This window comes from Cervus canadensis, chromosome 5 (assembly GCF_019320065.1).
Source record: "Cervus canadensis isolate Bull #8, Minnesota chromosome 5, ASM1932006v1, whole genome shotgun sequence".
Classification (NCBI taxonomy): Eukaryota; Metazoa; Chordata; class Mammalia; order Artiodactyla; family Cervidae; genus Cervus; species Cervus canadensis.
The window spans coordinates 43,029,807-43,045,510 of NC_057390.1; the positions used below are offsets into that span (position 1 = coordinate 43,029,807).

At 48.2% G+C, this 15,704-nt stretch overlaps 1 protein-coding gene and 1 long non-coding RNA gene across 2 annotated transcripts; one reads left to right on the forward strand and one right to left on the reverse strand.

Annotated features, from left to right (window-relative positions):
• The first annotated feature begins 177 nt into the window (after positions 1-177).
• Positions 178-8,414, forward strand: LOC122442599. The gene is made up of 3 exons (XR_006269672.1): positions 178-311; positions 6,687-6,782; positions 8,127-8,414. It is a non-coding gene; the product is annotated as an uncharacterized LOC122442599 (long non-coding RNA).
• On the reverse strand, positions 370-12,763 carry LOC122442598 (sulfotransferase 1C1). Its single transcript, XM_043470450.1, has 7 exons — positions 12,592-12,763; positions 9,714-9,842; positions 8,108-8,205; positions 4,273-4,399; positions 2,882-2,976; positions 1,343-1,523; positions 370-1,106 (listed from the first exon to the last, which is right to left on the reverse strand). Exons 1-7 carry the CDS (start codon positions 12,761-12,763, stop codon positions 994-996), a joined length of 915 nt encoding a protein of 304 aa, XP_043326385.1. The 3' UTR covers positions 370-993.
• Between the last annotated feature and the right edge of the window lie 2,941 nt (positions 12,764-15,704).

A 15,704-nucleotide genomic window follows, 5' to 3' on the forward strand; every position in this document is an offset into this window, starting at 1 on the left:
GCGACCGCATGGACGGCAGCCCACCAGGCAACCCCGTACTTCGGATTCTCCAGGCAAGAATACTGGAGTGGGTTGCCATTTCCTTCCTCAATTCATGAAAGTGAAAAGTGAAAGTGAAGTTGTTCAGTCGTGTCCGACTCCTAGAGACCCCATGGACTGCAGTCCACCAGGCTCCTCCGTCCAAGCGATTTTCCAGGCAAGAGTACTGGAGTGGGTTGCCATTGCCCTCTCTGAATTCTAAGAGCATCTGTCTACAAAGAATAACATGGTGCTGATTCCTCCAGAGACAGGACGGTCACCTTGTCCTGGAGGTAGGTGCCCGTGGTGCTGGCTGTTCTCTTCTATTTCATTTCTCTTGGGCTAATTTGGGGCTTCTTTCCTATCTCTCCAAAAAATCTACCTGGAATATATTAATAAAACCTCCTTGGCTTTCTGGCCTATATTTGCCCCGAGATCCTATGGTTTGGTTCCTGGACTTGAGACCATCCGTGTCTCAGTCTGAGCCTCAGACCCCGCTCCCCCCACCCCTCCAGGCCCTGAGCCTCGAGGCCTGGGGTCTCTGTGAGTGAGGCCCTCTCTGTCTCTCGCTCGGGACCTCAGGGGATAAGACCTGGTCCCTCTTGCATTCTCCAGGGCCCTCTCCTCATCTCTTTGCATCTCTCTTGTGTTGAAGGTCTGGGCTGACCCTTTTCTCTCTTTCCTCTAGCCTTGACCCCGGGAAACTCACCAGGTGGTGTGCTCTAATGTTGGGATTAAGTCGTGCGTTCACTTTGCTCCAGCTCCTCACATGGCTGGGCCTCTGTGAACTACCGAGCGATTTAACTTTAAACTTACTACTCAGGGTTTGATTGTATTTTGAGTATCTTAGGACATGGGTTCTACAGACAGTGTGCAAAGCTCAGGATGAAAGCGAGGGAGTCATTTTTTTCGGCATCCTGATGGTGAGGCTCACATGTCTAAAGTCAGTGAGGAGGCCTCGCTGGGCCCTGAGACTCAGAGGGCCGTGCGGAAGGTCAGGGTGCTCCCAGCCATCTTCCTCTCGTAGTCCTTGTCAAAGTCCTCGTTCTGAGCCACGGTGAAGTAGTTCTTCCAGTCCCCAGGCATTCCTGCAAGGAGGCGAAACCTCAGTGATTCCGGGGAGAGGGGTGGGTAAGGATGCACCCAGGGGCTGGCACAGGGCAGATTATGGGGTCTGCTCCTCGGACACTGTTGGGAGTGTCGCCAACAGCACAGGTGCGGGAGCCGGAAGCATGACCGGGAAACAGGAAGGGGCTGGAGTCCTGTCCAACCTCTGAGCGTGTGGGCCTCCCTCACTCCCTCTCTCCATCCCTCCCTTGTGTACCTCGCCTCATGAACGGGGAGATGGAGTGGTCCATGATGCTGGTGGGCAGCGTGGTGTAGTTGGCCATCGGGTTCTCCTTCATGACCTCAAAGGACGTGTGATGGATGATTTTGTCCAGAACTTCCTCCGACACCTCTTTTTCCAGGAACTTCAGGATCTTCTGAATTTCCCGCTTTGGATCCTGTATGTGGAACAGTCACAAAAAGCCAAGTAGTTAGGGGTTTTCCATGAAGGGGTGATGTTCTGTTAGATGAACTGTGTTTGGGGAGGGACGGCTTAAGGGAGCAGCTCAATTACAGTCAATGTGTCTTCCTTGGGAGAATGACTGTGGATGGCGCTGGATGGTTCTGGGGAGGAAGGACTTAGACATGAGGGCTCTCCTAGCCCCAGGGAGGCTGACCGAGAAGGAGGGGGGAGAAACATGAGCACAGCCCTGCAACGCCTGTCCGGAAGCGTGCTGCCTGCATGCACGCATGCAGGGTGAGCATGGGCTTCAGGGTAGGGAGCGTGCCCCTGGAGGAGGAGATGCAGAGGCACAGAAAGAGGGGAGTGACTCTAGGACCAGAGATGGCTCAGCAAGTTAAACACGAGGTCTGTCAGAGGCAGAATTCGGGGACTTCACACTGACCCAGAAGCAAAAGCCCTTGTGGCCTGTTCTTTCTGATCACAGACATGCAGAGAAGGACCTTTGGCATCTGACCAGATTCCAGAGAACCTTTCAGCACAGGTCCAGGGGTGGTTTTGTAATTCTAGGGCACTGATCCCTGGGTTCAAGAGTGACCATGTGATGCCCTGGACACTCGATGAGTGGGACCACGTGGGACCAGTCCTGCCAGCGTCTGTGTGGACTAAACTTCAGTGTGTGGAGTGGGTTTGGGGTGTGGATGCCAGGAGCTTTACAAGTCAGCTTCTAAATCTTCCCGGGAATATCCTGAGACACAAAAAGAGCTGATTTGCATTTTGTAGGCAAAGAAACATGGTTTGTGAGTGGCAGGATTAATCAGATTGTAAAAGTGCGTGAGATTTCCTGAGTGGAGGATCATCTGAAAATTGTGAACAGAAGCAAAGTTGGAAGATTTTTAAAGAAAAAATATATGACATTTTGATTCCACTTGTTTGACTTAATATGAATAGAATGCTAGATTTCTAATTAAAAAATACAGATGCAATGAGCAACAAAGATTTACTATATAGCACAGGGAACTATAGTCAATATCTTGTCATAACCTATAATGGAAAATAATCTGAAAATAATATATGTGTATATGTATAACGGAATCACCTTGCTGTGCACTTGAAACATTGTCAGTCGCCTATACTTCAATAAAATAAATATATTAAGGAAAAAATAAAGATTAGAGAAAGAAAAAAGAAAACGAGAGAGAAAAAATGAAAAACAAAAGTAGTTGCATTGTTTGAGGATAAAGCTGAGTTGGACAGGGCATCAGGAAGAGAGGCCTGGTGTGGGCAGTCCACGTGCAGGTGTGACTATAGTTTGATCCCTCAAGGACACGGCAGCGGTGGTCGCATGGTCCTCACCTCCTTCATGTCCTCGTAGAAGAGGTAGAGGATGCGATGCTGGTCCTTGGCGTGCCACCAGCCCTTCACGTGGTCGTACCAGGAGCCCCACAGCACTGACGGGAGGGAGAAAGGAGGGGGTGTCAGTATTAACCTGAAGCTTCTGAAATGAGTGCTGGTGTCTCAAATAAAAGAGGACATTTGAAAAACACAACTAGAATTCTTATTTGCAGAGACAGGGTTTTATTTGTTTTTTTAGGGAGTTGATTAAAATTACCCTGGATTCCGTGGCTTCTGTTCCCACCCTTGAATTTATTCCCTTATGAGAAACTGTCCCGAGGGCAGGAGGCAGGTCTGTGTTCCCCTTACATTGCTGCATGGGGCCAGACCAGTGTTTTGAGATAAATACTGGTCCCCAACATGCTGATTAAGGGAACAAAGGCCCATATAGTCCAAACTATGGTTTTTCCAGTGGTCATGTACAAATGTGAGAGTTGGACCATAAAGAAGGATGAGAGCCGAAGATTTGATGCTTTCCAACTGTGGTGTTGGAGAAGACTCTTGAGAGTCCCTTGGACTGCAAAGGGATCAAACCTATCAATTCTAAAGGAAATCAATTCTGAATATTTATTGGAAGGACTGATGCTGAACCTGAAGCTCCAATACTTTGGCCACACGATGCAAAGAGCTGACTCACTGGAAAAGACCCTGACTCTGGGATAGATTTAGGTCAGGAGGAGAAGACGGTGACAGAGGATAAGATGGTTGGATGGCATCACCAACTGAATGGACGTGAATTTGAACAAACTCTGCGGGATGGTGAAGGACAGGGAAGCCTGGTGTGCTGCAGTTCATGGGATTGTAGAGTCAGATACAACTGAGCAACTGAACACCACCACAGGCTGACTGTGAATCCATTCTGAAGAATCCCAATGACCAGATGTTTGGGCCCCTTTACTGTCTGTGATGGAGAATGGGGGAAGGGGGTGCACAGTGTCCTCCCCTGGCCCCCAAGCCACCCCCACCCTCCTCCTGCTGCGAGGTTGAGCCTGTGGTCAGTGTCACTGGATCCTCTGTCTTCTGGGCCCCACCTGGGGCCAGGGGTGTGTGCAGGGTGATTCTTTCCCTGCAACTCCCTGTGGCTGACTGTCTCCCTAGGAACTGCCTCAGCACCCGGCCATGCCCCTGGATCCTGCACCATCACCTGTGAGTTTGTTACCCTCTACCCACAGTGTTCTAAGTAGCATTTTATTGTGACCTCTGGACAGTGACCCCTGAACAATAACCCTGTCTGGGCAACACCTGTGTCCTCCCAGAACCTCGAGCAGCCCAGTCGCTCAGCAGAAGTCATGCCTCTCTGATATGTGGGTGATTGAAAACGGAGGCATGGACCTCAATTTCCTTTCGCTCACCTTTCCCAGCTTTGAAGGTCTCGATATACTCCTCCCAGGAGCCAGGGTCTGGCACCATCTTATTCATTCTTGAGAAATGGTAGTAGGATACCAGGCAGTCCTTGGCGTTCCTGGCCACATAGATGATCTGAAATCAGCCAGGAAAGGGATGGACACAGAGAACAAGACAGGAAAGGTTACTGTTCAGGAAGAGCCCATGTTGTTTGAAGGACCTTAGACCTTCGACCTTAGCCCTTGCTGCTAGACGGACCCTGGGTTGGGAAGATTCCTTGGAAACACCCATTCCAGTATTCTTGGGGCTTCCCTGATGGCTCAGATGGTAAAGAATCTGCCTGAAATGTGGGAGACTCAGGTTCAGTCCCTGGGTCAGAAACAGCCTCTGGAGAAGGGAATGAATACCCACTCCAGTATTCTTGCCTGGAGACTCCCATGGACGGAGGAGCCTGGGGGCTACAGCCCATAGAGTCGCAAAGAGCTGGACACAACTGAGCGACTAACACTTTCACTTTCCCCAACCTCAGGTCCTTAGACTGGTATCTCCTGTCAGATCAGTAGCATTAGATTAGAAATAAGGTGCACAAAAATGTAATGCGCTTGAATCATCCCCAAACCATCGTCCCCGCTCCCCACCCTGGTCCGTGGAAAAATTGTCTTCCATGAAATCGGTCCCGGGTTCCAGAAAGGCTGGGGACTGCTGTCTTGGACCATCCTGTCTGAGTGACTAGACCTATGTTTTCTGTGACCCTCTCCAGTTTGCCCGGCACAGTTCTGATTACAGCTGTGGTCTAAGCAGAGTCGGTGACAACACGCCCTTTCTCTCAGGTGTTCTGCTCAGCATGACAAGTGCTGCAGTCACCCTCCCTCTGCTATTTCCAGGACGGGGGAGGCCACGAGGTGTTACTCAGGCGGGGAGAGGAAGGTCCCGTTGGCTGTCACTGAGCAGGGTGTCTACCCTAGTTGTAGGGCGGGGCTGCCTCTGCCTTCTGAGCACCCAAGGAATTGCCTCCTCACAGTGACCATCATCCCTGATAAGATCGCGGGACCCCAGTACCACTGGAGCTGCTGGTGACCTGTCCCCTCCTGGGAGAGGCAGAGCTGCTTCTGAGCTTGTCCCACCACCCTTCCTCCTACCCGCCACCCAGGCTGCCCTGGGCTGTAAAGGCCTTTTTTTTGGGAAAGGTGTTTTGGAAAATTTTGTGACCAAGTCTGCACTGTGAATTGCAGGACACGGGAAGGTATGTTTACAATTTTGATAGAGTCACAAATTGCTTGTTTTTTTTTTTCCGTCTGAGTTGAGTGAGTTCTCCATATACTTTGTATATTAACCCCTTGTCAGATATAGGATTTGCAAGTATTTCCTCCCATTAGGTTTCCTTTTTCTTATGTTGGTGGTTTCCTTCACTGTGCAGAAGCTTTTTAGTTTGATGTAGTCTCACTTGTTTATTTTTGCTTTTGATGTCAAATCCAAGAAAATCATTGTTGAGACTGATATCAAAGAGTGTACTACCTGTATTCTTTTCTAGGGGTCTTGTGGTTCCAGGTCTTCCATTCAGATCTTTGATCCATCTTGAGTTAATTTTTGTCTGGTGTGAGAGAGTGGTCCTGTTTCATTCCTTTGCATGTGGGGTCAACTGTCAGATGTAGAAGTAGAGACACAAAGTAGGCAGGGGCTCTGGGGGAGGAGTCCATGGATGGTTTCTCAAGCATGTTCCCTGTGTTTTGCGTACTCAGCAGACCAGCCCCCTGGGTAGGGGGTGGGGGGAGCTGTTTCCATCTGGTCAAATTAGCACAGGTCTTGGGGCCTTGGCTCCTCCTGTGAGCCCAGCACTGCAGGCACCCTGCCCTTTGCCTCTTTCCTCCCACTGGACAGCCCTCCAGTGTCCACCAATGTTCTCAGAAAACCCAAAGGGATGCCCAGCAGCAAGGTCTTAGGATCAAGTAAACACATTTCTCAATGCTTATGTTGGTTATCACCTTTTTTTTTTTTTTTTTTGCAAATTGAAGCTGAGTAATCAGAATGGGGGAAGCCCTGGCTGGATGGGGACCTGCTGAAATGCCTCTGGTCTGGAGTCAGATGTCCAAGTGGGCGCGAAGGCCACATGTTCACATGTTCTGAGTCTGCCATCTATCTGTGTGAGTCTCTGGCTGTTGATGTGACAAATTGTCCCAGGTGGAGAGCCTTAAAACAGCAAGAGGTTGGTTCTCTTACAGTCTGGAGCTTGGGGTCACTGGAATGGTTTCCAGCTGGCCATGGGGCTGGTTCCAGGGCAGGGGACGAAATTCCCTGCAGTTCCTAGAACCTGAGGCCATCTGTGCGCCTCGGCCTGGACTCTGCCCTGAAATCGCCCCCATTTCTGCATCAGGTGTCACATCCTTCACGTTGTCTTTCCACCTTCTCGCCTCCTTCTCATCAGGATCCTTGTGACGATGCTCAGGGCTGTCCAGGTAACCAGAGGATCTTCGGTCTCAAGATGCTCAACTTAATCACACCTGCCAAGTGCACTCTACAGGTGAGGTGCATTTGTGGGGTTTGGGAGGGGCTAGGATGCAGGTGTCTTTGGGGAACTCCATTTAGCTCACTGCCCCATTGTAACAGGAAAATCTCGGACTAAGCTTGCCCACATCTTCTCCTACTCAAATAATCCACAGCTCTCAGCAGATAAAAGAATGTGCTGTCATGGAAATTTTGACATTTTAGGAGGCCTGGTTTCAAAAAGAAGCTGTTAATCTGATGACAAAACACATGCTAGCGGGTCTTCTGACTTTGAGTCTAAAAACATCATTTGGAAATAATATTAGTTCTAGAGCAGCAAAATTATGTTAAGTGTCTGTGGGGATAAATCAAGATATTTTCAAAGTCATGGTGACCTGGGTGATGGTGAGGGTAGCAAATAGGGTGATGGCATTTGATATATGGAAACCTGTGACACCTCTGATGGGAGATGGATGAGATGAGGTGATGGAGTGCCATGGAAACCAGAGCAGAGAAACTCAAAAGCAGCCACTCACACTGCATCTCCGAGCTCTGCACTAAGTAGAGAGTGTCTTGGCTAAATAGCTTTGACCGTGTAGCTCCCCTGGAAAGGGCTCAGCCCAGAGCATGGAAGGGTTTGTGGTTGGGTCTGCAAAGTAGCCTGCCCACAGGAAGATGGACAGTCCAGCCGAGGCAAGCATTTAATTCTGCAAATGTTTGTTGCACTTTTCTTTGCAAATCTCTAAGCTGATATTTGGGGTATATTCTGTATTTCATTGACTTCCAGACTCACTGATGAAGCTGACATCAAAAACAAAACAAAACACTAGTACATTCAGTGTGCACTGCATTTATGGGGTCTGAATTTGCTAAAACAAAAATTTAAAAATAGAGGACAGAGTCATGGCTGTTGCTGGGAGCTTATCCATGATGGGGATGATTTCCAGACATCATATGTGGTCCTGGGCCCCCCACCCTCAGGGGTCTCCCTACCCCCTCACGAGTTTTCCCTAAATAAACCCCCTTCACACCTTACTCAGCCCTGGCTTGGCTCCTAGAGGAGTCACACTGATATGACTGCCTCCCCAGGAAGCAGGCGCCCTGCCTCATCGCTCACTGTCTGAACGTGACTCAGCTGACAGTTGATGAGGATGGCGCTGCCTGGAGTCTAGTCTACTGGTACCCAGAAGGAATATTCTGGGAGAAAGACGGATCCAGGGTAGAGTGGTGGGCACTGGGAGGGGTCTCAGGTTACTGCCCATCTGGAACCTGCACTGGGCACCTATCTTTTGAGGCCCGTGGCTGTTTCCTCTTACATGGAGACAGTCTGTGAGTATTCGGATCAAGCCTGGCTGTCCTTACCTTTGTGTTCTCTTTCCAGAAGGAAGGTGGGAGCATCTGAACCGGCAGGTGCGTCTTCAGAGTCCTCGGAGAAGGCATCTTGTTGGCGAGATCCAGACCTGCAACAAGGCCGCTGCTCAACTAACACTTCTCATCCACATCTCTGTTGTTTTGCCAGCATCTGGAGTCACACTCACCATGTGCTCGGTACCCCCTACCTGACTCCACATTACAAATTACATCCTAGGCTGGTGGCCTGCCCAGTGTCACCAAGTTATATGTCTTCATATAAAGCTACAGTCATCAGTGTGGTATTGGCATAAGGAGGGACACGTAATGGAACAGAGCAGAACAGAAAACTCAGAATGCACCCATATGTGTGTGTGTTAGTTGTTCAGTTGTCTCATTCTTTTGCAACTCGTGCCAGGCTTCTCTGTCCATGGAATTCTCCAGGCAAGAATACTGGAGTGGGTTGTCATTCCCTTCTCCAGCAGATCTTCCCAACCCAGAGATCGACACTGGGTCTCCTGTATTGCAGGTGGATTGTTTACCACGTGAGCCACCAGGGAAGCCCATACGTAGAAGGTAAAATTCAATACTTGTGAAGGGGCCATGGCAATTAGATGTGAGAAAAGATAATTTTTTTTGCCTGATGGTGCTGGAATGACTGGCTCAATCAATCATGGGTTTTCAACAGGCCGTATTTTTAGAAATTTTTAGGGATGATTAGAGTTTGAGAGGTTTAATAACATGCTCAAGGTTGTCCAGATAAGAATCCAAACCAGAATTGTTTGAGTCCAAAGTCTCTGTCTTTTCACCATCAGGTTGGGTCCTACTGCAAAGCTACTCTTTGCTGCTATTTACTCTCTAAAAACACTCCCTTACAGACTTGTGGACACAGCGAGGGAAGGAGAGGATGGGATGAAGTGAGAGAGTAGCACTGACGTGTATGCACGACCATGTGTGAAACAGATAGCTAGTGGGAAGCTGCTTAGGGCCCAGGGAACTCAGCTCCAGGCTCCATGATGACCTAGAGGGGTGAGATGCAGGGCTGGGAGGGAGGTTCAAGAAGGAAGGGACATACGTATACATACAGCTGATTCAGGCTGATGTATGGTAGAAACCAACACAATATTGTAAAGCAATTATGCTCCAGTTAGAAACAAATCTAAAAAAACACACCCTTCATTCCTAATTGGTTGTCAGCTCTTTAAAGGTGCTCTCTCCTATATTTCTTAGTATCTTTGGTGTGAAGTGCATCATTTGTTGATATTAATAACAGAGGGACTATGTATAATTTAACTTGGATCCCTGGCAGACAGGTCAGAGATGAAACACAGCAGAAGCCAGTCATCCTGGAGCGGGCAGACCTGACCCAGGGGTGAGGTCCCTGGTCACTGGAGGCCAGCCATCCTCAACCCTGCCTCCCCTGTGTGGAATGGTCTTGCCTGCTCTTGAGTCCTCGAGAAATCACAGGAGACATGCTGTCTGAAGCTGCCCAGTCCCGTATTTCAACAGAGGGACTGAAGGGTCTTTTCTCACAGCTGATGGAGGTGTGTTGACCTGAATCATCCTCAGACTCCTTCCCAGCAGAGGACACAGCCCCACAGGCCCAGGCGGCACATACCTGAGCTGAGGGGCGGGGGGAGCGCCCACTCAATGAAAGGGTGCCGGTCAAAGGTGTTGGCCCGCTGACACTTCTGCAAATCTCCGTCATTCTGGATCATGTCCACTATCTCCTGGGTCCAGGTGGTACCTGGAAGAGTTACTTATCCTCAGTTCTGCCTGCTCTCTGGGCAACTCCATTCTACATCAGTTATTCCCATATTCAGGAAAACCTACCTCTGCTTATGTTGAGCACCTACGTGACTCCCAGGGTGGATGGGCCTCTGCTCTGAGCCCCTGTCCCCACAGCCAAGGGCTCCCCCACACCTGCCTTCTTGTGAGACTGAGAGTTCCACTGAGTAGGGGCTGGCCTTTTGACCCTCTGTCCCTCAGACCTCATATCTGCCACAGGGTTTTGAACCTAATACGTGTAGCTTGAGAGAAAGCATATTGACTCAAAGGAATGTCAGGAGATACAAAGTTGAGACAAATACTATCTGTGCCCCAACAAGCTTCCAGTCTTGTTGGAGGAGATACAATACGCCGAAGACAGCTTCTAGCCTAGTTAATATCCATTCTCCCCATCTTTCTCAAGTTAATAGATCCTCAATTTTTACCAGGGGATATAGCTAAAGGCTGGGCTGCCCAGATGGTGCTAGTGGTAAAAAAACCACTTTCCAATGCAGGAGACTCAAGAGACAGGTTTGATCCCTGGGTCAGGAAGGTCCCCTGGAGGTTGTCATGGCATCCTACCCCAGTATTCTTGCCTGGAGACTCCCATGGACAGAGGAGCCGGCAGGCTACCGTCCATGGGGTCACAAAGAGTTGGACATGACTGAAACCACTTAGTGTGCATGCAAGCACATAGCTAAAGGCTATATAAAAAGATTATTTTCTCAATCTTTCTTGCTCTAAAGGTGGCCATACCATTATATTTTGGGAAGCTGTCTTTAAAGGGCAGGAACATGACCTCATTTCCCTCTTCCTGCCTCCTTGTTGCTGTTTGGAACATGCATGTGATGGCTGGAGCTCTAGTAGTCATATTGGACTGTGAAAGCAAAAGCTAAGCCTATAGATGGTGGAGCAGAAAGTTCAAAGACCTAGAGTTTCTGAGGATCAGTGCAGCCACCATTGCAGGCCTGGACTTTTAACCTCCAGAGTGCTTTTACTTTTGAGTTTCCTGATACATATAGCCACACTGAATCCTAACTGATGCAGATGTGTGGGTGGGCAAAGAACTAGCCCATGTGCCCTACCCACCACATGTCTATTTTCCTTTTCATACCAAAGGCATTTATTGCCCCTGACTCTTAGCTAAGCCTGGCTCTCATTGATATGTAAGACAATACATTGATAACTGAGAGGTCTCCAGTGAGGACCATGAAGACTGTACAAAGGGCCCCGGGAGTTCATAGGAGGAGGGTCGCCCACCGTGGATGGGTAGGTGGACTCATCTGAGCTGGTCTTTTGGAGAGGAACAGTCAGAGGGGGAGGAGAGTGTTCACTTGTGTTAATAAGCCAGAGCATTGGAGGGAGGGAACCTCGGAGCTAGGGTTAAGGTGGGCATATTCTCATGCTAGAAAGCTTAAGCAGGACTCATGGGGATGGGGGATGGGGTGTGGGTATAGTGGGGATTGAGAGGTCTTGGGGGAGGTGGGGGAACATAGCTATAGAGAGAGTTCTGGGAGAGTCTGGGGGTTGACTGCATAATTTCCAAGATGAAGGGAGAGCAAATTTCTGCTCTGAGATGCAGTGCCAATTTGAATTCAGATCTGAGCAAGAGACATGCAAGCCAGACAAAGATGACTTTTGAGAAACTGAGAGCTCCCAACAGGAGTAAGCAGGAGCAGTGCCGCCTTCCCATCTGGTTTTCCCAGCAGGCCTGGCTGGCAGTGCTGTGTGGTAGGAGCAGTGTGAGGCTAGGGAAGGCATCCTGAGCCATGGAAGAGAGACACGTGCGGTGACATGGCCAGTTAGGAACTATGGGGCAGGGGCACCCCCTGCGACCTTCCTGGTTCTGAGCATCTCGGACTCCTCTTGCAGCGTCCACTAGCCACCGAGAGACATTCCCAGGCTGGTTACAGCTGAAAAATTCTCTACCTTCCTTGGCCCTACCGCTTGAATGATACATACATAACTGAGGGGCTTCCATCTCACCCTCCATCCAGCCCTCTGGGTTCTGAGGTCTCTGCTCCTCCAGCTGCAGAGCCTGGCCTCTCTGCTTCTTCCCTTCTGGTTCTCCCTACAAGCTTCTCTCCCTTTTGGAGGATTCTGTAAGTGTCACTCCACCCCACCCACCACTCCTTCCCTCTGTACTCGTGCAGGTCTGGACTAACACCACTTGCGCTTTTCCCACTGGGGCAAAGCGCTCAGTTCCAGCTCCATCTCCACATGCAGGAGAGCCTGGGGAGGAGGACAGGCTTCCCCTAGGAGCTTCCTGCTGTTCCTCAGACTCTGAGCTTTCATGTGATTCTGTGGGAGGCTGGCCTTCTCTTCCTCTATCAGGAACTGAAATAAAAAGGAGGCTCGTGGACTCTGGGGGTTTGGAGGGCATCAGTAAGAGTGGTTTTCATTTTTCCAGGAACTGTGTGCTAAGTCACTTTAGTTGTGTCCAACTCTGCAACCCTTGGATTGTGGCCCCCCAGCCTCTTCTGTCCATGGGATTCTCCAGGCAAGGATACTGGAGTGGGTTGCCCTGCCCTCCTCCAGGGGATCTTCCTGACCCAGGGACTGAACCCACATCTCCTTTGTCGCCTGCATTGGCAGGCAGGTTCTTTACCACTAGTACCACCGGGAAGCCAGAGTCTGGCCCTGGTGAAAACCTACAATTTTAAAATCTGAGGAACCCCCAGGCATCCCGGCTCTACTGAAGCCCCCAACCTCAACTTTCTTCAACCTACCTGCCTTTGCGTAGGTTGCAATGAGAAGGTCATCAGGCTTGGCTTGAAAATTCCAGATTTTGTCCCAGTTATCGCTTATCATCTTGGTCATGAGGATTCCATTCACTTCCTTGGTTTCCGGTTGCAGGTATTTCTCCTCCAGGTGGAGATCTTTCATCTCCTCCAAAGACATCTTTGTCGGTGAAACTATTTCACTGGTACATAAAAGGAAGGGTTGGTTGTGTCATTTCTAAAGCTTTGAACAGTCATTCCTTTTTATAATTTAAGATTCTCTGAGAAACTTAGGAGAGATGGAAATTCATTATTATGTTTAATATTAACCTAAGAAGTGAGAGAAGTAAAAACTGTGGGACCTTGAACATTTTAAATAACTTCATTATTTAAAATGTATACATTGGAAAGAACAGAATGTTTTATTTAAAGCTGGTTCTTCACATTTTCCCCCAAATATAAAACAAACAATCTTCTTCATTAGGAAGAAATTAGGAAATTTTAAAAAATAATTTTCAAAAGATGGTTGCAGGCAACAGACTATCAAACAGTATTGTGTGATTCTGTTTCCACACCTGTTTTCTGTTACTCTGTGCCCCATGACCTTGGGATGTCTACACATGAAAAATCTGACTTGCTAAAGAACAATGTCAATTTTTTTAGTTCAAATGGATTCCTAATTTTTCGAATAGAAGCTATTTTTTTAATGACAGCATGCATTAGCATATTTTGTTGTTTTGTGTTTCTGCCAATATTTTTATCTTGCTCTTTTTTTCCATTTACACCCAGCTGGATTTGGTGGACTAAAGGCATAGCCTGTATCGAATATTGTGTCTTAAAATACAATGATTGTTAGAGAGCAAAAGACAAGTCACAGACTTAGGGAGAATATTTGCAGAAGGCATATCTGATAAAGTTCTGTTATCCAAACTATGCAGGGAACTCCTAAAGCACAACAGAAAGAAAACAAACAACAGGATCAAAAAGTGGGTAAAAGATCTGAACCACACCCCACCAAAGATACAGATGACACATGAGCATGTGTTGAAAGCTTGCGTCCATACAGAACCCGAACACAGACATCCATGCCACTTTATTCACAAGTGCTCAAATCTGGAATCCAAGCCCTTATAGGGAACGGATAAATAAACCATGGTGCATCCACACAATGGGCTGTTACTCAGCACCAAAAAGAAATGAGCTGTCAAGCCATGAAAGGACATGGAGGAAGCTTCAGTGAATATGCCAAGCAAAACAAGCCAGTCTGAGAAGTGTTAGTCACTCAGTCGTGTCTGACTCTTTGTGACCCCATAGTCTGTAGCCTGCCAGTCTCCTCTGTCTGTGGGTGTCTGTGGGATTTTCCAGGCAAGAATACTGTTACCGTTCCCTTCTTCAGGGGATCTTCCTGACCCTGGGATTGAACCCACATCTCTTGGACTGGCAGGCAGGTTCTTTACCACTGAGCCACTTGGGGAGCCAGTATGTGTGGGTATACTGTCCCCTTATTGATGGACCCACATGGCTCTTAGAAAGTGTTGCCAGGTATACATTTTGCTCTCCTTTTATTGTCAACCTAATTATCCCATTGTTTTCTGGCCTCTTTCTGTTATTGGGAATTTTGCTCTCAGTTCTTTAAGAAGAATGTCTTTCTTCTCTAGTTTTAAAAACAGTATTTTCTCTTTGTTGTTTATGGATTTATAGGATGATATCTAGGCTGGTGTAAGTTTTTATTTATCTTTCTTGGAACGTGCACTTTTGGTTTCAGGATCACAAGTGTCATAGATTTGGAACATTCTTAGCCCTTCTTCCTTTTCTCTCTGTTCTTTCCTTGGAACTCCAGCCAGCTCTGTGTCTGACCTTCAGTTTCTGTCCTCAAATCTCCTAGCCTTTCCTTGCTCTGTCTCTGGCTACAGTCAATGTCATTCTTTTCAGCCTGCCTCTATTGTATGAATTGTTTTGAATCATTCTTAGTTTCACTTATTGTCATTATGTTTTACTCATAGATATTTTGACTGTTTCTTATTTACCACGGGTTATGACTTTATCCTTACACATCTTAGTGGACCTATTATATGTTGCTGGTGTTTCTGACTTCAGAACTTTGCAGGTGGGGCTCAGCCAGCTTTGCTCCATTTGCTTTTTTCCCAGGGGCCCTGTAGTTTCTCATCCTGCACTCATGACCAACAGCCCTTTACATGTGGAAGCTCTTTGCTCATTCCGATAGTGGGCTCCTGCCCGGCTCTGTGACTGCTTTTGAAGAGTCTCAGCTGATGTCTATGAAGAATGCCTGCTAACAAACGGGGGAGGAGTGATAGAAAAAAAACCAGCAGTGGATGCTGACCACCACTGGATAAACTAGGGGCAGAAACAGGCTATTCACAGACTCAGAGTCTCAGCCCAGAGGTTACAGATGCACAATGTGCCTTCGTGATGGAGTGATGTGCAGGCGACACCTGGACCGAGAGCTGTCACCGAGCACACGGGGGTCATCCTGTCCCCACACCACACGTGGCCGCACATTTAAAGGACTGCGGCTTGTCGTCTGCATAGAACTTTCTGCTGTTTCTATTGGGAGGGTTTTCAAGTAATCTCGTTTTGTCCGTAGAACTGGAAGTTCCTTAAGCTATCATTTTTGGCTTAAAGTAAAACTTCTTTATCCTATAAATTGGCAGAAAGGACCTCCCTGGATATTTTTTAAACTTTTTAAACTTCTTCTACTGAGTCAAAAGAGAAAAACATTAACCTGAAAAACACATTCTTTCTTAAACTAAAAGATAATCTACACATATTCAGTTTAGTAAAAAGCAATTGCAGTGGCATACAGAAATAGTGGAACTTGAGCAAACCTTGCTCTGGAAATCTAGAAATCCAGAAACGAATAGTTTGAGCTTCTATGGCAGGAGCCCCGTCCCGTTCACCTGGAGCCTCCCGTGCTGGTCTGAGGACTCACATGATGGGAGTCTGACTTGGTTATGGCTGTTAAACCACTGCCTCAGCCTCCTTCTCTCCTGAGGCCTTGGTCAATCCGCCCCCTTGGGCTGAGGCTTGGGGGTCCTGGGACACCTTCCTGCTGGCCATCGTCCTCATCCCCCCACAAAGGGCTCTCCTGACCTTCTGTGTCT

Bases quoted from the DNA above. Each gene is read 5' to 3' on its own strand.
- LOC122442598 (XM_043470450.1), bottom strand. From the start codon at position 12,763: ATGTCTTTGGAGGAGATGAAAGATCTCCACCTGGAGGAGAAATACCTG. The intron at 8,206-9,713 runs GTATGTGCCGCC...GCCTTGTTGCAG, and splicing joins CCCCCCGCCCCTCAGCTCAG to GTCTGGATCTCGCCAACAAG. The intron at 1,107-1,342 runs GTACACAAGGGA...GCCTCCTTGCAG, and splicing joins CTCCCCGTTCATGAGGCGAG to GAATGCCTGGGGACTGGAAG.